Source organism: Cydia splendana, chromosome 22, assembly GCF_910591565.1.
Source record: "Cydia splendana chromosome 22, ilCydSple1.2, whole genome shotgun sequence".
NCBI lineage: Eukaryota > Metazoa > Arthropoda > Insecta > Lepidoptera > Tortricidae > Cydia > Cydia splendana.
In genome coordinates this window covers 5493053-5518430 of record NC_085981.1, presented here as the reverse complement: position 1 = coordinate 5518430, position 25378 = coordinate 5493053, and the positions used below count along the sequence as shown (strand labels likewise).

At 38.3% G+C, this 25378-nt stretch overlaps 1 protein-coding gene across 1 annotated transcript in view; it reads left to right on the top strand.

Annotated features, from left to right (window-relative positions):
• LOC134801510 (latrophilin Cirl) overlaps nt 1-24414 on the top strand; it is a 457954-nt gene extending 433540 nt beyond the window's left edge. The window contains exons 4-24 of the mRNA XM_063774122.1: nt 175-281; nt 851-1062; nt 2202-2358; nt 3267-3395; nt 7485-7626; nt 8151-8302; nt 8854-8973; nt 9344-9474; nt 9896-10055; nt 10810-10977; nt 11187-11309; nt 11843-12033; nt 12198-12325; nt 12735-12960; nt 13437-13602; nt 14066-14280; nt 14954-15051; nt 15634-15802; nt 16496-16687; nt 19592-19864; nt 22250-24414. Of these exons, the coding sequence (XP_063630192.1) occupies nt 175-281; nt 851-1062; nt 2202-2358; nt 3267-3395; nt 7485-7626; nt 8151-8302; nt 8854-8973; nt 9344-9474; nt 9896-10055; nt 10810-10977; nt 11187-11309; nt 11843-12033; nt 12198-12325; nt 12735-12960; nt 13437-13602; nt 14066-14280; nt 14954-15051; nt 15634-15802; nt 16496-16687; nt 19592-19864; nt 22250-23095 (4105 nt within the window). The 3' untranslated portion in view covers nt 23096-24414. The remainder of the gene's footprint in view (nt 1-174; nt 282-850; nt 1063-2201; nt 2359-3266; nt 3396-7484; nt 7627-8150; nt 8303-8853; nt 8974-9343; nt 9475-9895; nt 10056-10809; nt 10978-11186; nt 11310-11842; nt 12034-12197; nt 12326-12734; nt 12961-13436; nt 13603-14065; nt 14281-14953; nt 15052-15633; nt 15803-16495; nt 16688-19591; nt 19865-22249) is intronic.
• The last annotated feature ends 964 nt before the right edge of the window (nt 24415-25378 follow it).

The following is a 25378-nucleotide window of genomic DNA, read 5'->3' as shown; positions in this document are numbered from 1 at the left end:
GCAAGTCATCCCGCCATCTGGCCAGAGGGCGTACCACGCTACGTTTGCCCAGACGCGGTCTCCACTCCAGAACACAACATCAGACATATAGACATTCATTAGAACAAAAACATTTTCAAGAATGTATCCTAGATCCTCAAAGAATAATTTTAACCTATTTTTGTCCCTTTACAGATGTAGTATGCACCAAAACTGCAGTATACTGGCGAGCACGAGCATGTTCGGCGACCCATGCCCCAACACGCTTAAGTATCTGGAAGCGCATTACCAATGCGTACCTGGTAAGATCATTTTAAAGTTTTGATAGGTACTAAATTAAATATAGATTTTTTTTATTCCTATGAATATTTCTAAGATACTGATGCCAGTAGGTGAACTTTTTAAATGTCTTAATTTAAAAACCAAGTCCAGGGGTCGGAAAACTTTGCACTTACAATTGGGGCTCTTCAATACACCCAAAAAAATTAACACTTATAAAGCTTGAACCAGTCAAATCAACTTTTGTGACTCATTGACATTCGTAAAATTGATTATTTTTACCACAGTCGCCTCTTCTCTTCAAAAGTTTGCTGAACCCTGAAGCATAGTGGGATGTTTATTATGAAAAGCTAATAATGAACATGAACTACTTAAAGATTGGCCTGCTAGCCTTCTAAACCACTAGAATCGGTTTTCTACAATTAGAAGATTACAATGCCTACTATTATTGAAGTTCTTAGATAATGACAATGCCTTAGACAGTTTTTTTACTTACGCGAGATGTTAGAACGTCCTGCAGATATGGGTGATGTTAAGTATCTTTCTAAATATAGAAATACATTCAAATATGTCTTCACAATGTCATTTTCAGCATCAACGACAAGTACGACCAACCGACCATCCCCACCCTGGCTGATCACATCGCAGCCCACGGTATGGCGGTCCACAGTCCCTCCAGCGCCGAAGAATCCGGTCCAAACCCAACAGAACGAACGGAAGAAGCCAACGGTCATCACACCACCGACTTTCAGGCCACATATCACATTGCCACCTGAGGTGAAGCTAGGAGACGTTGCGTCTAAGGTGAGAATTTTTTTCCTGGTCCTAAGGTCTGGTAGCACATACCTACTACATACAAAGTCCCCCTGCCCAAAAGTTCGGTCCAAACGCAACAGAACGAAAGGAAGAAGCCAACGGTCATCACACCACCGACGTTTAGGCCTCATATCACGTTGCCACCTGAGGTGAAGCTAGGAGATGTTGCGTCTAAGGTGAGAATTTTTCTTGGTCCTGTGGTCTACTTTACAGACACGCTAATATCCATAAGTCCAGTCAAGCGTGGCTCACTCCACGATTTCGTCGCGTCGCTACAAGTACATGCGGCCACACCAGTTTTGGTGTCTAGCAGTAGTTGTTGCCGCGCAACGCTTTGGAACGGACGCCTGCTCGCGCTTGCGCTTGTATCTCTCGTAATAGACTATTATTTATTCTGTGGTCCAGTACAAGAAATGCATTTATCACTACACTGACGTTAAGGGCTTTAAAGGCAGGGTCTTAGAAGGTGCGATTCCAGATTAAAGAGAAAGCAAAAACTACTGCAATTTAGCACACAGCGTCCTGTTTAAAATTTTGTATCAAAATTTAAATCTTACCCGATTTGTTAAAGGTCTTATTATTATGTGTTATTGTCTTGTCCGTGGACTGACGTCATTTGCTTATCACCAGTCAACTTCGAGCAACACCGGCTTCCGATACGTCGGAAGGGAGGATCCCAAGCGATATCTTACCGTACAAATCGTTCAGCCATTTTCTGCGGGGGGAAACGTGCATACAGTCGCACTTCTCACTCACTACATACAAAATCCAATCTGTAATGACGACCCAAATACCTACATAGAAAATGGCACACGTCAAAGACAAATCTTGCACACCTCGATCTCTTTTTGTGTTCGGATGAGTCACAACACGCACCGCGCTAGTTGTGTGCATGCCCAGTTGGGCTTGTGCTTCGGCAGAGGGGAAATAGTGCGAATGCCGACTCCCTTCCCGGTGTTGCTCGAAGCCAGTCAACCTATAGCCTCCTGAGTCCCTAAGGCCCTTATAAAGGATTTAATCCATATAGAATTTTGAATTAAAATGGAATATAAGAAGGTTCCAAATTCAAAACTGCAATAATGACAAGAGGATAGTAAACAAATGGCTTATCAATAAATTTTTCCCAGAAGACCACGACCCGGCAACCGGACTCGTCGTCAGAGCGGGAGCCGCAGCAGTCCCCCAAGGAGACGCAGCCAGAGGTCCAAGAGGAGGTCCCGAAAGTCGTGGAGCCTGAAAACAGGCCGAGGAACGACAAGCCCAGCAAGGATAAGGAAGATGATGGTAAGGATTATTAAACAATATTAAACTAGTGGTTTTGTGAGTGGCTTTCTTAAAACTGTACTGACAAAAAAATTCTATAAAATTATCGAATCTGCTCACCAAATTTCACAAGAATTGGTTGAAAAATTCGACCCGTAGCCGAGAACATCCAACATACGAAAGAATTTTTGCCTAAGCTGAAACGGAGACCTTCGCATTCGCTCGCTCAACAAAGACTTACTGCCCTATTCGAACTTTAAGATACGTCAATTGATAGATCTAGAAACGATATGGATTAGATGTGTCAGTGTCAAAAGTGAAGTTTTTGTTTGAAGAAACGTCACATTTGACACTGACATATCTAATAAATATCGTTTCTAGATCTATTAACTGACGTATCTTAAAGTTCGAATTGGGCCGTTAGCCAAGCTTATTTTCAGGTATATAAGAATACCATAAACTTGCTATGATTCAAAAAAAATTGTTGGCGTCACATGCTTGGCAACTTCAACCTAATTTTAAGGCAGCAGTTCCAGCACTGGTTCTTTATCATTAAGTACTGTAACAGTAACAAATACAATATAAAATACTCTTTATCCTCCTGAGTCCCCGACACAAAGAATTAAAATCGAAATTTCAACCTTTCTTTCGGGAGGTTACGATGCCTTTGGTTATGAATAAGGTTCATAATTGTTTGATTAATATGTACTTTGAAAAGGCAACGGGACTCAGGAGGTTATTGCGCACCTCACATAGTTTACAATACATGTACAGAAACATAAACAAAGACAATTGGATAGAGGTAACAACTTTAAGACACTTTAAATATTTTTCTAAAGATTCATAAGTTCGCTTTACAGAATCAGTTAAGGTTAGGCATCTGGAAAGCCATCAAATTAATTATAAAACATTTACGTTTGTTTTAACAGTAGTGACAGAAGAAAATCGTCACTGGCCGGTCAACGAAGATTCGGACTCTACGCCGGCAGTTCACGTTCCTTCGAAAGAGAACCCTGCGCCGGACACAGACCTTGATGATCAGTTTGGAAAGAGATATTGTAAGTATCTACGTAAACTTAAGGTCAATGTGGCGAAGATCGGCATATAGCATTTATTGCAGGGATGACCGTCATAGGGCAAAAACTCTCGCATTTGTATAAATACGTACGTCGCTCAGAGACCGTCAGAAAGGAAGAGCTTTACTCCTTCTACTATAAAGTTCGTTTTTTTAGCATTAGAAAAAGACTACGCGGTCTTGACGTGTCTTTTAATTGAAAAACGCTTATTAAAAATCATTAACTAAGTACTTATGAAAGCAAAAGAATGTAAATAATCGTATATGATTCATAATTGTTACAATGCTGTGACTTTTTTTCAAAACTGTTTTTCAATAAAAAGACACGTCAAAATTGTTTACCTTTTTTCTAATGCTAAAAAAAAACGAACTATAACGACGTTCTGTTAATAGAGTATGTGTATAAATGCAAGAGTTAAGTTAAAAGCGACGAAAGAGCTTGTAAACGGTATTCCCTTTTAGACGGTCTTCTCCAAATTTAACCTTATAACTATTATATACTGGGTATTAATATATGAGAGGCAAATAACACAGCACGCGAGTATATTCAGGACTGATTTATTTGTCTACTGTAGGTAGGCGCGTAAATCTAACCCTACCCTGCTTTAATACATCGCAATAACTAACCCATTGTGGTCAAATTATAAAGTTATCTTTAAAGATTTTTACATATGTACTTACTACTTATTCTTTGGAGACAGACTAATCAGGTTAGACAATGTGACTACCTGAGTCGAATTTCTAAGAAAATATAACGTTCATAATGACACTCCCTCACTTTGTCATGTTCTAGTCGGTGCAAAGTTAACTTAGATGGACTTTAAATAAGTGATCTTCAAAATTCTAAACAAGACATAGACCTGATAATACTTACAGTTCTTCTGCCCCAATTTTAATGACATTTAAAACGCCATCGGCAGTCAGAATCTCTCGTTTCGCCTACGCGTGCCATATTCTGTAAAAGTTTCCAAGGCAAGATAAACATGCACTCAACGCTTAGCATAATGTGTTGTGTGTGTGGCGATGTGTTGACTTTGCAAAGTCAAGCAAAGTAAAAGTGAACGCTAAGTGGTCCCTTTGAGTGCAGTGTGAATGACATATGACTGAGACAACGGCTTAATGAATGCTTCACAACTATTCACAAGGTATTGAGAGAGCTACTTTGAATCGTTTACTATTTGTAAACTTTATTACAAAGTAATAGGGTCCATTGATGGTTCGAGAGTTGCTGGTAGAAATTAAGTGTACTTTAGTGTTAAAGGTATGCATTAGAAAGGTGCGCTTTTCTATTCTTATTTGAAGATGCTCGGATCGGAATTGGGTCAGTGGACATTTCAAGAATTGTATTGAACAAACTTCATATTAGTAAAGCTATACAATTGGTATTATGCGCAAAAAGGGGATTAGGACTAGGATTAGGATTAGGACTTCATTCTATTAAACATACTTTAGCCTGCATAATATTATGCTATTTAAAAACGCGCTAAGTCAAATTGATTGGGAAGAACAAATCATAAACTGCCAAACAATAAATAACAACTATAACAATTTTGATAATAAACTACAGGAATTGCTAGACACATACATACCTTTAAAACTTATTAAACAAAAAACCAAAAAATGTAAAGTCTGGCTAACAAAAGGCATCAAAAAGTCATGTCGTCACAAAAGGTTGCTAAGAATATTAGTGAACCAAACAAACAATTCAACTATAACAAAACACTATCAACTTTTTACAAAAACACTAAAACATTGTGTAAAGGAAGCTAAGCGAATAAATTACATAAAAAGTATGAGTATTTCTAAGAATAAGACCAAAAGTATGTGGTATGCTATAAAACAAATTACGGGAAAACAATCTTCGAAATCTCAGCTCAAAAATATTAAATTAAAGATATCAAATATCGATATTAATTGTCCTCAAAAGATAGCTAATCACTTCAATGATTTTTTTGCAGATATAAGTGAGCAATCTCGTTACAATGGCACTACGAGTCGGCCTGGTGCAGTCTCAACTGTTAACTCATTGTATTTGCTTCCAGCAAATGAGCCAGAAGTACTTAAAATTATACGTAATATGCCAAATAAATACAGTTGTGGGACAGATGAACTGCCCCCTATACTAATTAAAGCATGCGCAGATGAACTAACCCCACCAATAACTAAGTTAATCAACCAATCCTTCCGTGAATGTTGTTTCCCAGAAAAATTGAAAATAGCGAAAATTAGACCCCTTATAAAGAAAAACGGTAAAAAAGATGATCCTAATCAGTACAGACCCATAGCTTTACTCCCTACAATATCAAAAATTTTTGAAAAATGTATAACAAATCGTATTTATAACTACTTAGAAAAATATAAACTCTTAGACAAAAACCAGTTTGGATTTCAGAAAAATAATTCAACCACTCTTGCAGTATACACTTACATACAAACAATATTGGAACACATCAGAGATAAAACATACGGGGTCGGATTGTTATTGGACATGTCTAAAGCTTATGATAGAGTTTCACATCCCATACTACTCCAGAAATTATACAATATAGGAATCCGTGGCCCAGTTCATGCTTGGCTAAAATCATATTTACAGGACAGAAAACAATATGTACAAATAGATCATTACAATAGCCAACTACATCAGATGCAGACATTTAAATCTACCCTACGAACCATAAACAATTCCATTCCCCAAGGTAGCGTACTCGGTTGCGTACTATTTTTAATTTATATAAATGATCTACCAAAAATAACAGAACACACATGCATTATGTTCGCTGACGATGTATCCCTCCTGTTTAAATGCCCTACAAGCAAAGACGCTAATACTCTCATCACCGAAACATATAGAACAATACATAGTAGATTGGTTGCAACACCACAATCTGGAAATTAATAATAAGAAAACGAAAGCCATCCAATTCAGACCCCATCAGAAACAGCCCATAGATATAAGTTCGACATCCGGAGAACTAAATGTAGAAGAAGTATCAGACTTTACATTATTAGGCTTCACAATTGATACTCATTTGGATTGGAAACGACATGTTGCGCGAATTAAGAACAAATTATCTTCCTTTGTGTTTGCCCTATATAATCTAAAAGTAAATACCGATGAGCAATGTGCTCTGTCAGCCTATTACGCGTATGCTCACTCATTATTAAGTTATGGCGTTCTACTTTGGGGACACAGCGTTGATGCACATGACGCATTTATTATGCAAAAAAAGTGTATACGCATCATAGTTAACATCAAAATACCCTCTAGCTGTAAACCACACTTCATTCGACTTCGTGTATTAACCTTCCCATCATTATATATACTAGAAACAGCCAAATTTGTACGTAAAAATATTAACCTCTATGAATCCAATACAAATCCTCGCCGAAATCATGATTTAGCCTTACCGGAACCCAAAATTGAGATGTTCAAAAAAAGTCCATACTACAGGTCTATCCACATATATAATAGCATTCCCAGACAAATAAAATCAGAAGAAAATTATAATACATTTGTTAATAAATTGAAACAACTACTTATAAATAAAGCCTACTATTCAATAGCCGAATTTTTGGAGGAATAACAATCTTATGTCCGTACTTTCATAGTCCTAGGTCTACTTTTTATAATCTTGCAAATTCATCTAAGACCTAATTAGAGTAGTTGTTGGTTTTTGTAATGTTAATTCTATACATTGTTATGCTTTTTGTATAAAATACGAGCATTTATTGTAATAAGACTTTAGTATAAGATTAAAAGTAATTGCTATACCCTGTCCGGGTTCATGTTCACTTATGTTTGTACCTTGTATATTTATAATGTTGTACATGATTGCAATGATTAAATGATTAAATGATTAAATGATCATACTTAGAAAAATCCTCGACCACGTAGAATCCTCGTAGTTTATGTATTGTTTTTGTTCAATTACGAATATTCAGCTAATTTTTGAAGCATGAGTCAAAGGCAGGAGTTGACTACCTTCTCTTTTTCAAAGCGAAAAGCTGTCTCTAAAAAATAAGTCCGTTTAATCATATTCCTTGTCTCAAATATCAATATTTTCTGTTACAGCCACGAGCGCAACACCCAATCTAGGCAGAAGGTCTTATTGTCCCCAAGTCAGCGCCCGCGGTTTGCATTGGAACTGGACGCTAGCCGGCACTTACGCCGTCCAACCTTGCCCTGGGGGCGCCACTGGACTTGCGAGGTGGAAGTAAGTATACAATTCGAAAACTATTGCCCACACATCCAGCCATCGTAACTAGAAAACATCCATATCGGGAACAATAAATATTGTTCTACATAAATGTGCTACACCAGCGGTCGGCAACAAGCGCATGCGGCCCGCGAACCTCTCGCTTGCGGCCCGCGAGCCTCCCTGGCTATTTTGTATGTAATATTGACAAAAGTCAAAGTCACAAAAATTACCAAAGTGCGGCCCGCGTTATCTTCGTTAACTACTATGTGGCCCTTGGCTGCTAAAAGGTTGCCGGCCGCTGCAGCAAAACAAATAACGTAACAGTCTCCTGGAAATTAAACCAACCATCTTCAGTTAGGTTTGTATTTCGATTTGCCGTTCGTCTGGTTCCTCAAAAATGAGTATTTTAGACGTCCCAAATCAATATCTATGGTTTAATAATGGAAAGGTAGGTCTCTTTGATTCAAAAGTTGGCCCACCCTTGAACTTAACTAAATGACCATTGGACACTATAATTAATTTATATATTTTTTCTCTAGATGTACCGTACCCCCTCACCATCCTGAGGAAGAACGTCCGAGGCGGCGCGGCGCTAGCTTGCCATCGGGAGAGAACTATCACGACTTAGGCTTGGAGCCTAACGATAGGCTTCAGCTGATGAAGAGGCTCGGCTCCGAATCACTTCTTAAAGGTATGTAACAGTATTGGCAAGGTGCAAAGTCGGTGGAGAGAGAAGTGGCGCTGATTATCACAAACACACGCAATCTTTTGGAATGTCAAACATTAATGCTAGCGGCAGCCGTTGGAACTAATTTTAGTAATTTTACTCCAAACGGTTTAACGTAGAAAAGCCGACAAAATGAGGGCAGCACACAGCACACAGGTTACGGTAATGTAAAGAACAAGCGATGATACTGATTATTCCGAAACTTACTTTGCCAATCCATATTACTCGTAGATATTATATGAGGTCGGTCTGAGCAAGTGGTCGCACTATTCTCATCTAAAAAAAGGAAGGATTGATCATGGTAGAAGGGCTTTAGTGTATAGTTGTATCTAGAGAAGGCACGGCGCTCGTATGGACGCGCTCGTCCTTGCTGACTATTTAATTGTGCACACACACAACTAGCCTCTAACCTTCAAGTTCAGGCATAGGTTCTTCGAAATTTTTTAATTAAATCATATAAGAACCAACGGAAGTCCCTATAACGAGTTAACTAAATTTTATTAATAATGTTGCAGGAAGAGATGGTGATTCTCCTGAACATATGATCGACTACCGCGGTAACCTGCCGGACGCGCAAGCCTCCAGTCTGAACCTAGATTCCCTTGGGACCTTGATGACCAGCGCTGAAGGATACTGTGAGTTTCAGCAGTATTATTACTCCAATCTAAACTAAATGCATACTAAATCACAGGTCCAAGCTATACAGACCTACAGCAACTCAAATCATAAGGGATTCCGTGGTTATTTTTTGTTTTAGGGCAAATTTAAGAGATAGGTACTAAAAACAATGTCCAAATCATTAAATGGTACCTATAGTGCCCCGTAAATTTTTCCAGATTCCAATAATCGGTTTCTGACCTATGAGACCATTAAAATAATTTAATTTTCGCTTTGACATGAGAAAATATCCCGAAGAATTGAGAGCCTTCTCCGTTCTGAAGTCGTCTAAAAATAATTACTTAACTGATAGATGACATTGTAAAGATTTTCATAATATTGTTACAGCGGACGCGATACCAGAATGGCACGGCCCTACGCCCGACCTGAGCGAGTGCCGGTCCGTCTGGCTGAACAGCCTCGAGGCCCGAGTCAGGGAGGGAGAATCCCTGCTCAGCATCAGCAATGACTTGGCACAGGTAACTTAACTGAGCATTTATTATTCTACCTCTCTTAGTCTCTCCCTCTCTCTCTCTCACTGCTGAGGATCGTGACTTCGATGGAAGCATAATAGGGTTGTCTACTTGTTGTGATTTTCAGCTTGATGAACGCCCTGTGGCATTGGGTCGTATTAAACAAAGTATCTAAATAAAAGAAGAAAAAGCTAAATGTAGGTAGTGCCCTTGCGCTTCGCTTTGTTCGTCTTAGTGATTTTGTCTTATAAATCTTATAATACCTAATAACTTCCTAATAAAACTACAGTAGCATCAGATCTGAACAGGGGGACTATATTTTTCAGAAATGCTTTTCTGACTTGATCGTGTATTTATGCTGAGGTATCTGAGGTATCATCTGTCTACCATAACTATTTCAACAAATACAAAACATTTTCCAAACCAGGTGACATCATCGAAGACGCTATACGGAGGAGACATGCTGACCACCACCAGCATAATGAAGAAGCTGGCACAGCGCATGTCGCAGAACGTTCAGACGTTCCCGGACCCGAAGCAGAGAGAAGCCATCGTTACCGACATGCTACTGGGGGTTATTAAGACTGGTAAGTTGGCTTTTCTAAACTAAAATAAGTTTTTTACCAAAAAAATTTTGTTACAAGTTTTTATCGCAGACTGAACTTTTCTTTCAACAGGATTTTTGATTGATTGAACAGGCAACTAGTTCGAGGCAATCGTAACAAACGCAAACACAATTATATTAAGTACGTTGTTTTATCACAAAGTTCATATGGCCACCTCCTATGTCCATCATCTCCCTGCTAGATGGTAGACCATACTATTGCATTGTCAGCTAACTTAGTTTCAGATGAATTGAATAATGGGAAGTAGTTCTAATTTTGCTTGCAAGAATTGACCTGAACATAGGTACTTACATACGGCAAAAATTACAAATTAAATAAAACCTAGAGCTACGAGAATTACCCTAGAAAACGATAATAAAGACATTGTTTTTGGCCCCTTTCCAATTAGTTCAGCGACATATTTTTGAGAAGCGTGTTTTCAGTCCATAGAATTTTTGGGGTTTTAATCTTTTAGCAGAAAAATCTTGAAGGTTACTCTTTAGTACCGCAAAAGTCCGTATTTATGTGTAAATTTTAGTCAGTTTCTCAATTAAAGTTAATTTGTACGTTAATTTCAAAGTTCGCCTTTACGTGAACCTTTGAACGTCACGCATATCGTGTGCGGCGCGTCACCGTGGACCTTATCAGAATGCATTAAGGCTAAGATTGGGCTGTACCCGCGCTCGTCTATTGACTTCTTTGGCGGTCATACGATTAACTGTTCATATAATTTCAGGATCAAACCTCTTGGAAGAAAGTCAGCGGTCATCCTGGGCGGACCTGAGCGCCGACGCTCAGAACCGAGTCGCAAGCGCACTTCTCACACAGCTGGAAGAGAACGCATTTCTATTGGCTGACGCCGTCACCAAGGAGAAGACTATACTGCAGATCGTTAAGAATATCTGTAAGTTTTTCAATGAAGTACCCAACTATCGATATCGATAAAAAAACGTTTCTAACTCTAGCAAGATTGCGACAGTCTTTTGTTTTGCCGTGAAAATTCCGAGCTCAGATGTTGACAGTATCTTCAGAAATCTTCAAAATTGGGTATGCTGCAGTCTGCATCACATCATTTTTTTGACTTCAGTGTTTTCAAATACTCGTCTTTTCCAGGTCTTTCCGTGCGAGTTCTAGAAGTGAAGAATGTGGAAGACGAGACGTTTCCATCGGTCATCGCGCAGGAGCAGTGGAAAGCTTCTGAGGATACCATCACGATACCCAAGGCTGCTTTGCTAGGTGAGTAATTAAAAGGCACAAATAAGGTTGTCGAATTAGAACCGATGGTGGAAGGGGAAGAAAGGTTCTTTTTTGACGACCGACTGAAAGATGTAGCTAAAATAGATACCCCCAACAAGATGTGTGCTTCGTTGGATAAGGGCGTTGCACGATCGTCTATCGTGGAGTCCCATCAGGAGGTCATTTCCCAGCAATGGACGTCTTTAGGCTGATATGAAGATAGTGACAATTCTCTGCCCCTCAATACTCTCATGCCCCTCATAATTAATAATTCGTTTATTATCTGTAGTGCATGGCTAGAATACAATGGTGGAAGATGAAACATATTAATAGGATCACATGATTTTGCCATAAGACGTATAAACCACCACTCGCCAGCAGTTTTCTGTTTATAATGCCGGAGCCAGGACAAAAAAGTTATTGATAAAAATAAACCGTATACTTGATTTTGACCGGGTGTCGCCGTCTACGGATTCGCTTTGGAAGACATCATCATCATCATCATTTATTTTATAATGTTCTTTCTATTTCAGACAACCGCCAAAACGACCTGGTCCGCATAGTATTCTTCGCTTTCGACCGGCTGGAAGAAATCCTGCCGCCCACCTTCGGCGTCAAGACTGCGCCTTACAGCAGCTTCCTCTCCGATGCGTCTGCATCAACTACCACCAGTATGAACTCTGAACGGGAGAAGAGGAATGTAACCAGGGTTTTGAACTCTAAGGTAAAGAATGAAAACTTTTGGTTACATGTTCGCTCTTCAAGAAATGTATCAGTACTGATTAGGATTAGACACATTTTCACACAAATACCAAAAACATTTTTTTTCCTTTTTTTTCCAACAATAATCTATTTCAGTTGCTCTAATCACGTCTTCTTCTTCTACAGGTCATATCAGCCAGTCTTGGCAACGGACGTCACATCCAGCTATCTCAAATGGTCCGACTAACCATGAAGCATCTGAGGACTGAAAACGTTACAAACCCCGCCTGCGTTTTCTGGGACTACACGTTGCAGTAAGTTTGCTTTGCAATTCATGACAAATATATTCTAAAGTTTCCTGGTATGCAAGAAATCTTTCGTAAAACATCAAAATAGCATAGCCTCAGATATTTCAAGCTGCTTCATTGCTTGAGGACAAATAATAGGTGTTCTGATAAACTTTCACCAGTTTCACCTCGACATTATATTTGTCTAAACCCAAATAAGAGTAGGAAACAGCTCAAACCTATTTATTACTGCACTCATACAATAATTACACGAGGCGAGAGACAGGAGCTTGATGGCAGAACCTGGTATAAAAGTATATGATATGTCATTATGTATCAATCCCCAGCGTTCAGAGAATGACTGATAATGGAGATCATCGAGGCACTTCTGACAGAATACTTTAACTAACCTTCAACTGAATCTTTTTTCTTCCAGTGGCTGGTCCCCGGAAGGCTGCCACGTAGAGTGGACCAACACGACCCACACCGGCTGCGCATGCTCCCATCTCACCAACTTCGCCATCCTCATGGATGTCCACGGCGTTTCCATCGGTGCCAAGCATGAGATGGCCTTGAGACTCCTGACTTTCATCGGTTGTGCTATCTCTGCTGTGGCTTTGCTGGCCGCTATTATTGTGTTCCAGTGCTTTAGAAATATGAAGGTGAGTCACGTATTAATATTATATTTTATGTTTTCCCAATGGCTTAAGAAGCCGGGGCTCTAAATTCTCTAAAAGAAAATCAGAATCCGAAAGCTGAATCTCTACAAGACTTCCGATGGTTGGGTAACTCTCACTTTACAATGTAAGTACTTATGTTATTCATTGGAATTAAGGGGATTAGAGAAACATTGATGCATCATCATCATCATTATCATCATCATATCAGCCCTTTAACGCCCAGTGCAGAGCATTGGCCTTTCTTCTAGTATGCCACTTTGTCCCGGTCTTGAGCGAGAGCTGATGAGAATCCAGAAACTTTAATTGCTTAAGTTTATTTATTAATAGATTATCCTAACTCAAATCCATGTTCTCTTGTTTCATTGATTGTTTGATGCTACTGAACATCCCCATATAATATCCTACAGGGGACACCATAAAATGGCCGTTATCTTATTAACTTTCTATTTTCTTCACAGTCGGACCGAGTGCTAATCCACAAGAACCTCTGCGCTTGTCTCCTCATTGCGGAAGTAGTGTTTATGTGTGGCATCGACCAGACGCAAGACCGAGTGTTATGTGGCATCATAGCTGGTTTACTCCACTACTTCTTCTTGGCTGCCTTCGCCTGGATGTTTCTAGAAGGTAAGCTGTCAATGTTATTAGAAACTTCCACTAAGACAGTAGATAATGTGCATTTAAATGCCATAGTTTAATCGCGTTGCTGAAATTGAAATATGAGGCATAAAGTCAACCTTTATATACTCGTTTTCGTTGGTACTGATCTTAATTTTGGTGATGTTTCCCGCTTTCATAATTACTTTTCTCATTATCTCCGAATTCAGAAAGTCCATAATGTCAAACCACTCTTAACAAGACCTTGTTAAAAGGTTGACAGTAACATTTCTAAATTAATGGCTTATCCCAACATTCTGCGGACTTTCAGATTTAAAGCTTTAAGTGGACTTAAAGCTTTTATCATAAAACCATTTGATTATATCGCAGGTTTTATTGGTAAAGACTTTTCTTCCAGAATTCCCTTTGTAGTAAACCAGAAGGTTTTCCTTCCACTTTTTTCCGAATCTAACATTTCTAAACTCTCTTCCAGGGTTCCACCTATACGCCATGCTAGTGGAAGTATTCGAGCCGGAGCGGCCGCGTGCGCGCTGGTACATGGCGGGCGCGTACCTGGCGCCGGCGCTGGTGGTGCTGGCCTCCGCCGCGGCCTTCCCTGCCGGCTACGGCACGCCGCAGCACTGCTGGCTGTCCACGGAGAGACTCTTCGTCATGAGTTTTGTTGGCCCTGTGGCTTTGGTGCTCACGGTGAGTTCCTTCTCTATTCTATGTGCTCCTCAATTTAAGTTCTTGTGGTAATGAAGAAACTCCAGGATACTATCTTCTTTATTTATTAACTTAATAACTAGCTACAGGCATGACGTTTAGGTTTTTTGGGAATCTATATAAAATATGTGTAGCCGCTTTGGCTGTAAGGTGCAGTCTAATGTAGGTACGCGGAACGGGGAGCCGTGACGTATGTGTGTGACGTCATGTGTCGTCAACCGGTCTTCGTTATGTTATGTTGCGCCAACACTATGTCTAAGATATATTTTCTTAAAATTAAGTACATAAATAACAGTAGACTTATTTTTATCACAAATCTACCACCAGTTATTTAACAAAACTTAATCACTTCAAAGATGTGATGACCATCGAAACTCGAAAGTATTGTGATTTCATAAAATGTATGACTATCACCGATTCGAGCAACTTTATTCTCAATGCTGCTTAAATCATCTGTAAAGATGTACAAGGCCTGATGATGATGATGATTCCCAGCGTTTAGGGAAACGAGACAACTAACAATGTGTTTTTGGAACACATCTTGTTAATACCATAAAAACCTTTCGTGTGTGTATTATTATTAAACTGGGTAATTAGTGCCCTAAATTTGAATAAATATGACCACATTCTAATGTTGTTGTTTGAATGTTTTCAGGCCAACTGGATATGCTTGAGCATGGTCATTTACATGATGTGCCACCACTCCACCGTTTCAATCAAGGCGAAAGAAAACTCCAAGCTGTACAAAATCAGGTAAATATCCTTCTCAGTCAAAAACATTTACATGTTACATGACAAGCAAACAAAAAAAATCAACCTTATTTTCTTACTAAATAGTACGGTTCACTATGCCTCTGAACTGGTAGTAATTAGTGAGTTTTGGTTATCATCTGATGATGTATTTCCGCTTTTTATTATTTGTTGGATAGTAGTTAATGTTAACAAGTAACTTATTTATTTAATTTTGTCTTTTTAGGCGCTACAGGTAAGTAGTCAGATTTGTGCAAAAATCAAAAGCATTTTATCTTCATAAATATTAACCAAAAGTTGTTCAATCATATTGTTTCGCATTGTCTTATGTACGGCTTTGAGTAAGACTTAATCATTGAATTATAATATAATATAATCATTGCATATACTGCTACTACTGTTTGACCTGTACTATTGGAATGTTCTTTTTTATCGATCCTCTACCAACTTCTATATATAACGATTTTTCAATCAAAATAACCTTCAATTCAATATCACTCTTTAATTTATTTTTTTCGTTTTTCTTCATACCGTTACGAATTTTCTAGAAACTTCAGGTTATAACAAATTTTCCTGACGTTCCAGGGTATGGCTGAACAGCTCCCTAGTCCTGGCCTTCCTGCTGGGGCTAACTTGGACCTTCGGTCTCCTGTACCTGAACGAGCAGACGGTGGGCGTGGCCTACGCGTTCACGATCCTGAACTCCCTGCAGGGGCTGTTCATCTTCATCTTCCACTGCTTGCAGAATGAGATCGTAAGTCTAACAACAGTTTAGTTTTTGCATTCATTATTGACACGGATTATGGTAGATTTTAGAGCTTTGTATTTTGAGTAAACGACAGGCGTGACCTACTTGTTCACGATTCTTATCTCGCTGGAGTCGCTGGGGAGGTCGTTCATTAATCTTATTCACAAGTTTCTTAACTGTTGCTTTTTTGCTGATTCTGCTGATTTTCACTGTTTTGTATGAGTCTTTAATAGCAAAAGTCATATAAAGCCGTACCTAATGAAGATGGAGATTTCGCATACATAGTGTAGATATAATTTAACTGAGCCTTTATGGAGACCACTGATGAAGTGTAGTTCTAAAATTTACCATGCAGAGTGGCAGCAACCGGAAATTTTAAGATACTATTTGATTCGCAATCTAAAATAGTTTTCTATGCACTTTTAAATTTTTGGTAGATATACATGTATTATATATGCGTATTTAAGAAATCTATCAGATTCTGGTTTGTCCTCGCCGCTCATTTATAATTTTTGACATCGTTTTCTCTCAGGAGAGACCGACTGATAGGTAACTATCAATTGAGTTATTTAAAAGAATTCCAAAAAACTCATCGCTACGAGCTCGGGCCCGCACCTATGATATTCGGCTCTAAAATGGCACACCTACCGCTGAGGCAGTAATAAGTAACTCTTCACTAAGTTAGCCCATAAATTCCAGTTCCAGAAGGAGTGCGCGCGCCTGGGCCGCCGGCACCCTTGGCTGTCGTGCTGCCTGGCGCTGGCCCCCCCGCCTCCCCCCACCGCGACCAGCAACCACGCGGACACGCGCCAGGGCAGCGTCAAGAGCCGCCGCTACCACCAGGGCGCCGCCGCCGACAGCGAGGACGCCGTCGACCCCAGGGATGTCACGGTAAGGAGGATAACCTCGCAGGAGTCTCTTTAGAGTAATCGATGATTTATTTTTTACATTCAAACTGGCGGGTAAACGATGCAGGAGTCTACGCCACGTTTAGTAACCCAAAAATCGATTGTACTTATATACAGGGTGGAACATTTATAGAGACTGAGTTGAAAATATAGTGTTATCTAAGTGATCTACGAGTTATTATAATCGTAAATACGGATTAAAAAAAAAAACAAAATCATTAAAATGACATATTTTTATATCAGTGACAAACCTACAAAGATATTTGCATTTTAAATTGACACATGTCATCATGTCATGTCATTCAACAGGAATAAAATCTACTTGCTAGAGTTGAAACCACAGACAAGTCATCCTCCAGACTGAGCATAGTAGCGCTACCCCTCTGCCACAAATATACGGTAGTTTTACTCCATTTTCGAATCAGTGTCTTTGTGTGACGCCCGTGTCTTTGAACGGACTAATCACGGCACGGGACCTCGCTCACCTCGTCTCCCGCACCCCAATATTTTTGGCATCATCGGTTTCATGAAATAATAGCTCTGAACTCCGTCTAAAGGATTCCTAGTCTATGGTTGAAACATAAATTTTGACTAATTGACACAAGAATTTTGCACTAATGTTTACCAAACTGTATCTCAAAAACGGTTACAAATATTAACGTGATTAATAAGTAAAAATAAAGTAGGTACGTAGCCTAAACAATTCCCCGCTTGCGTAAAAGTCCTTCGTTCTGTTCCACCCGATATTGATTATTAAAAAATACTGTTGCATATAATGCTATCGGCTTCTTTTGTGTCGACATTGGCGGCACCTGGCTATTTGTGCCAATAAGTTAAATCATCAGATAAAGCCGAAACTATTTCTTTTTGCAAAAAACATAACCTCGTAGGTATAAACTACTCGACGGCTCCCGCTCTGAAAATGTGATGACAGTTAATGAATTTTAATCGAAAGTTATCACTAACGAAATATCACTAATTATTATAAAGGAAATAACTCTGATGAATAAGTGTAATATCAATTGGATTATGCCATTCGTACAAAAGCTGTGCTAGTTTCTTAATACAGAGTTAATTATCTATTTTTTTTTAATTATAGGTACATAATTACCTACAACTTAACTTTGCTTGCAAATTCTGTACAAATGGCATTTTCCTCCATAATATAATGTCAATTATGTGCATGTTAATTTTAATGGTAACGGTATAAAAACGGGAACATAATAATTAAACTCAAATTCATCCCACATTACGTGTGCACCAAAGTAACTAAAAATCGGGTGTAAAATTATATAGAATTACTATGTAAGTATATTTATTTGTGTATATTTTAGATAAAAGATAAAAGATAAAAGATTTTTATTCGTGACGATCACAAAACATGTACGAACATGTACAGACAACAACAGCAAGAACAGAAGAGAACAATAAGTGTGCATCACGAAATGGACCGGATGGATGGATGGATGAATGGATGGATGGATGGATGGATGGATGGATTTTGAGTTACACAAACTACACTATTAGGTACACATATCCTAGCCTAAGTTTCCACATACAATACATTTAAAGTACTTAGATAAGTACCTAAACATAGAAACAATACATTATAATTATATAAAGTAATAAAGTAATACATATTATAATAACAAAATTATAATTAGGTATTACTATTATACACTATTAACATTATTATAATAGTAATTTGATAAACCAACTGAAAGTCTTAACGTTCTAACAGAGCTCAGCAAGCACATCAGTCTCAGCGTCAACAACCAACAACCTAGTTATCAACAACCTAAACGTTGTCGTCAACAACAACAACCACAACAACAACAACGTTATCAACAACGCCGCCGTTGCCTCCCTCGCCGCTGCCGCAGCCGCCCATAGCTACCACTCCCATAGAAATAGGAGAAATTCCAATGAAAACCAGAATTTCGGTCCGTCATCCAATTTTGGCCCTACCCTGAACGCCACAGGGGCTAATTTCGCACATAATATCCCTGAAAGAGAATCCGCCCCCATGTCACATCTAAGGAATCCTATAAACGCTGGCAGCGGGAGGTTTCAAGGCTACCGGCAAAATCAGCAAGCAGGTGTGTACGCATAGAATAAGAGATAGGATTTATTCCAAATTTAAAAACCACCAAACACCACTTTGGCTTGTGACTAATTTGGTTCAGCTCAATGTTTTGTGTATATTGGTTAACCTTTGACGTGTAACTAACGTGCGAACAGGTAAGTCTTTTTTTATTTTTTGTAGAACTAAAATATTCTAACGCTTTAGATGACTACTAACTCAACTAAACTTTTCTTCTTAGTTATAAGTTAACCTTTCTTGGTGTGTGGTGGTTCCTAAAGTATCAAGTTATTTATACTAACAAAGCTTTCACTAGTATAATCTTGATACGTTTAGTAATGGAATTGAAAATCCTATCTCTCAATATGCGTATGCATATGTTCGCTTAATACTTTCGTACAATATCTAATTATTTTTAGATTCTCAGACAAATCGAAAACTTCGACAATGCTTTTAAGTATTTTTAATATAAAGACTTTACGTTTAGTATATTATCTTTCAAAGGTTTTGAATTAAGATATTATTAGTACCTATGTTTCTTTATATATTTATTATGTATTTTATTTCTGGACTTTTTTCAACATAAATTGATACAGTTGGTGCCTATGATCCGAAACCATATTCCAACATACTTTAGAAAAACTCCGAAATCCTTTTTCAGGATGAATACTGTCACATTCTATCAAATCTGGCACAACCGAACTCATTCGAGTCGAGCTTATAAAAAATAATATCTCCAAATATCCTGAAACTACAGAAATTGTGTTGAAATCGGTCCTATATGTATATATGTGATACAAACAGAGCTACAACCTCCAGCCGGAGCCGGCGCGCTGGACGGTCCGCCCCTCCGCCCCCATATACGTCCCGAGCGACGAGCCCCGCGCCCCGCGCGCCTCCACGCCTCTCGCTCTCCCGCACTCGGCGTCCCACTCGCACAGCATCGCCTCCATGCATAGCTACCGGCACATGGAGCCGAACGATTACCAGAATCTAAGGTCGCGGTCGCCATCTTGTTTTTCTAACAAGATGGCCGCGTCCGTCGGAAACGAATGGCAGAACGGGAGCATGTGGAAGGTGAGGGGAGGGTGTAGCACTTTTAGAGTGATTTGTGTTTGGTAAGGTCTTGGTCCTGTAGATACGTATAGGAATATCATTCGTTTTTCTAATATAAACTGGCTAGAATATTCTACAAGTAACTAGAAAATATTACCCAATTGAGGTTAGTTTTTAAAGATTGAGTCATGTATATTTAAGTTTTCATCATACCCTTCTGTCACTGTCATTGGCTGACTTCAAAATTGCCCTTTCACTATCAAATTTATTTGTTCCGATTGGCTATTAAGAACGGAAATGTAGTAAATAGTGCATTTCTTTCAAAAAGTCCTGGGTCACGATAGAACTCTAAGTTACAAATTATGACTTTGTCTCTCTTTCTTGAGTCAGCGTTTATTACCTACCTTAAGCAATCAATGACAACTCATTCGTAGATTTGATGAAATTAAAACTAGCAATCAGGGTTCAGTAAAATATAGACTTATTAAGATACCCTTTTTCTTGATGTTAATAACATTTTTTTCTTTACATTTAACGTAATAACAAGAATGCTAATCACAATCAGTATTATCCATTAGTACTTAGTGGATTGTGTGTCTAAAATTCGAGTACTTAGGTAGTACGTAGTTTGGAGTCTTTAAATTAAATTCCTATAGCTTTCATTTCAAATATTTCCTTTTGTGTATAGCGTACAAGATCGATAAAAAAATGCTTAATGCAAAAAGTGACTTTTTACGTAATTCCTAGAGATAGGGAAAACACAGTAAACAGGTAACACTCTTGTTAACTATATGATTCTGTCCAAAAAAGTTGAATTTCACTTGGTCAGACTCCACAAACCATAGGAAAATAGAATAGACCATACATTATTTATCACATAAATCTTTAATTTATTACTTTTCGATTCGTACACCCTTACTCTTCTCTTTAACACTACTAAGTAGTTTCGTTGGTCGAACATTTTATGGATTCTCGGCCAGGTAAAAAACAATATATAGGTACCCCTTTCTACTCTTTACGATACACAGAAAACTACGATATGAAACTGCGAGACGGAGGCATTATTGTATGACATAGTTTTTTATGCTGACAATGATTACGTTGAACATCGATAAACACGTCGACATTGAAACTATTTTAGCACAGGTAACCTTTAGCCGCGTTATTTCCAGGTATAAAGACCAAGACCTTACCTTGGGTCGTGCATGCACTAACCTAGCATCGAGTGGCATTGCATGTTTCACCCTGTACATACACCCCCCTCAGTAACCCCCCATCACTGCATAATGGCACAACACCCTTTCATGGAATTATGATGGCTCCAACCTCTAGTATTCACCCATAAATGTCCATTGGGTCGTTATAGACAAACTGCAAAAACTAACTCCTTCATAAATTCAGACCAAAAACTAGTTCGGGGATCATATAAGATGTCCTCATAATTATCATGACAATAGAAGTGTTAATAGAATGAATACAGATGTAGTGCATAATTGTTTTTCATCGTATTTTCTCGGAAACGTTCGTATTTGTCATGCTACTTCGGTCAACCTCAGTACTTTTTGTACTGAGACTGACTGAAATAGCAACACGCGTTCACGTATGTTTCCGTGAAAATACGATGGAAAACAATTATGCACTACATCTGTACAGATCTAAATGAAATTGCAAATGAAGTTGTGGAATTTGTATTTTCAAACGTGTGGTAATTATTAAAATTTTAATATTGTTTAAATTGTTGGCACTGTACTTATTGTGTAAAATCTGGATTCCATCATGTAACCCGTATTTTTTGCATCATCAAGAAAATCCAACATTGCAAGTTTAACAAGAAATTTATCTGATTGGTTGGGTTTTCTTGACGTGTACCAGTGCGTGTACCTAAATAATAATATGAATAATGTACCTATGTATGGTAGAAACGAGGTCCTTTAAAGTCCATAGTTAAACACTTTAGTACGTTTAGTCTACCTAGGTATAGGTACCTGTATTTACGATATTCTTCCTTCTAAATTGATCTAAAAGTAAGTTAGGTAGTCTTAGTTCGATTCTTGTGATTATCATTCTTATGAATATGATGAAAAAATACTATTAGACAGTAGTATTGAATATCTCTAGCAATACATCTGTTTATTTTTTCTGTACCCTTCCAACTTCCTTTGTGTTTACATTTTATTGACCATACAATATGCACATTTCATTGAGCTGTTTAGAGAATTTATTAAATAAACATTTCTAGTTGTAAGATATTTTTATTAACATTATAATTACTATCTTTAAAGTAACGTTTATTCATTTCATTTGTAATTACTTGTTCGTTGTTCATTAATTGCATTTTTAATCGAAATCTTATATCGTTACATGAGAAACTTACCACATCATACTAAAACAGCATTTATTCCACAGAACACTTCTTCTAAGCACCACCCAACCGGGACCTCGACTCTGCCCCACCATGACACGTTGTCACGGCAGCTCGCCGCGCAGAACCACCTCCACTCCCCCTACAACGACTGCGACGGCGCCCTCCACCCGCCCCCCTCCCCCCGCCACAAGGACGAGGACAGCCCCCTCCACCACCAGGGCTACAACACCACCCGGAGCTACAACCACGACTTCAGGAACCCGCACGTCTACATGTCCCAGCACTCCCCCGGCAGCCAGGAAATGATCTTCCGCAAACATTACAAGGACGAGAACAGACGCAAGCACCATCATCACCACGGCAGCCAGAATATCAACCATACCTATTCAGAAATAGCCTCCCAACAAGGAAGAATATACAGACGTGGATCCGAGCAAGAGTTCCGCGTCATCCAAGATGATCCCGTCTATGAAGAAATCGAAAGGAACGAGACTCTAATGTCAGACGTGTCCGATGATAATTCTGGGCCGGACAACTGCAGACAAAATCCGGGCCACCACGGCTCTTCGAGCTCCAAGTTCTACGGGGACCACAGGCCTCTGATCTCATACAGTCCGGGGGAAAGGCATCACCATGACCAGGAGCATTATGCGAAGTATGGCAAATGGGATACAATAGAGCGGGCGTACGATCCGAGACACGCGTATGAGAGCGGAAGGCTGATGCATCCGGCGTATCATCAGCCACAAGAGAATAATATGAGGGCTCTGGCAGCGGTTCTGAATGGCGAAAACAATGTTGTCTGCCATTTGGAGCCACACAATTCCTACGACGTTTACCAACCACAACAAGGCAATCCGAGGACTGTCTCCCAACCAAGTTTCTAAGGACTATGTTGAAAACCCAGTGATCGAACGAAAAGATTGGAACTGACTGTGTCAATCTCGGACGAATGTTTCAGTGTTAGTGATAGACTCTGAGTGAGTGTACAGATATAGCGGGTGATTTTTTCTATGGACGTAGTATAGAGAAAAATCTAGCGCATAAATAGCGTTTATGTAGGAACTTGCCATAATGCGGACTTTAAAATAACATATATTTATAGACGGTTAGATTGTAAACGTAACTTTAAATCACTTTTTCCACTGTGATCCTATTTAAAGATAACGGCTCAAGTTCAGTGTTACGACCATATTTTCTTTATGGCGGGTTTAAATAGCAATTTTGTATATACGACTCTTAGCGTTTAGTGCTAGGCTCTTAGTACTTCCAGTGTGTCCTTAAATATTTCTATCTGTCGACTTTCCTTTACGAATCATGGCATTTCATTAAGTACGTTTGCGAGATTTGTGTAGGTACGAAAATCTGTGATGTTTCCTTTTTTTACGCTTTAGATTAGGGCTCGCTGTCTCGAATATGTAAAATTCACTGCCATAACTTATTATTAGTATGGTTTTAACTTATTTTTTGTGACATATAATTTTTAATAATTAAGTTTTTCTCCGGCAGATATTAATTGTACGTACTGCAGCTTTGTATGTTTTGTTTTTCGAAAATATTTCAAAAAATCCATCCAACCTAATTATAGACTGACACCACCTCGATGTTGTGCACTTTTCTGTACATTAGAACTTAGTGTTAAAATACTTAAAAATAACAATAAAATATATTATTTCTACATAGGTAGATTTAATTTTAATGCCATGAATGAAACTGTTAATTTTTACCGTAAAACTAAATGTTAAGGAATTGTTTCATAGAATTGATACAAGTACAATAATGTAACTAAATGTACTCTTGATTTCTTGTATATTTTGGATCGATTAAGCAATATATTAGACTGGAGTATTTAATAAATATTTGGCCATTTTTTAATACTGTTTAACAACGTAATTATAGTAATTATAACATTTATATCATTTTAGCGAGGCCAAAATTTATAAAATACTTTTACGGGAAAATACTAAAGAGTGGGATGTATTATTTTTTGTATTCGGTTATATACTAGTCCACCTTCCCCCACTCTTAAATACACGACTTGTACATTTCGTCATGTGTATTTCTGTTATATTTTTTGTTTTGATTGTATTTTAATAACGTTGACGAGTATATTAATGTAAAGTAGGAAAAACAAAAATGTGTAAATAATTTAAAGTTTATATAATAAAGAGTGGTTGTTCTCAGAGGATATCCACAAGGGAAACTACATGATTTTTTTTTTCAATGTAGGGTCTAGTGATGTACCGACTATTGATTTGGCCGACTAGCCGACTAATCGGCGCTCGAATGGCCGATTAGTCGGCCGACTAGTCGGTACATCCCTAGTAGGGTCCCTTTCTATAAGTATAATATTACGGCTGTAGGCGCCACGCTACGATAAGTAATATTACGAGTACGTTCTCAGTGTTTGTTTTTTATTTCTCAAATATTGATTATGTAAATTTCGTTTAGAATAACGCTCCCTTAAGTCGGACAAATAAAGTCGAAATCCATACTATATAATATTATAAATGCGAAAGTGTGTCTGTCTGTCTGTCTGTTACCTCTTCACGCTTAAACCGCTGAATGGATTTAGTTTAAATTTGGCATAGAGATAGTTTAAGTCCCGGGGAAGGACATAGGATAGTTTTTATGTCAGAAGTCATCCCTAAAGAGGGTGAAAATGGGGGGTGGAAATGGGAAAATTAATGAAGTGCCTGTTAATTGGTGTAAACAATTGAGCATATTCTGCTCGAATTGATATTAGATTTTATTCGCTGCGCTGCGCTTTTTTGTTTGCGCTGTACTTACTCTAGCTGCTGGTACTAATTCCACGCAGACGAAGTCGCGGGCAAAAGCTAGTATGAAATAAAAGATGACATATTTGATAGACATATATTTCCATATAAAAAACAGTTTACACCCACACAATAATACGAATTGTAAAACATGAGTCGCAAAATTTATTTAATTAATATAAGAACACGAAAATGTTAGTATTCTGTTTAACTCAAGATACGCCAAACTTATACAAAAGACCTAATATATTTATTACTATATATATTTTTAAACATTAATATTTTTCCACATCCAAAAGTAAGGAGATCTATAAAAGGCACAAAATGCAACTAAATGCCCTTAAAATGAGATCTATTTTTTGAAAATTCTACATTAAACATTTTTTCTTAATC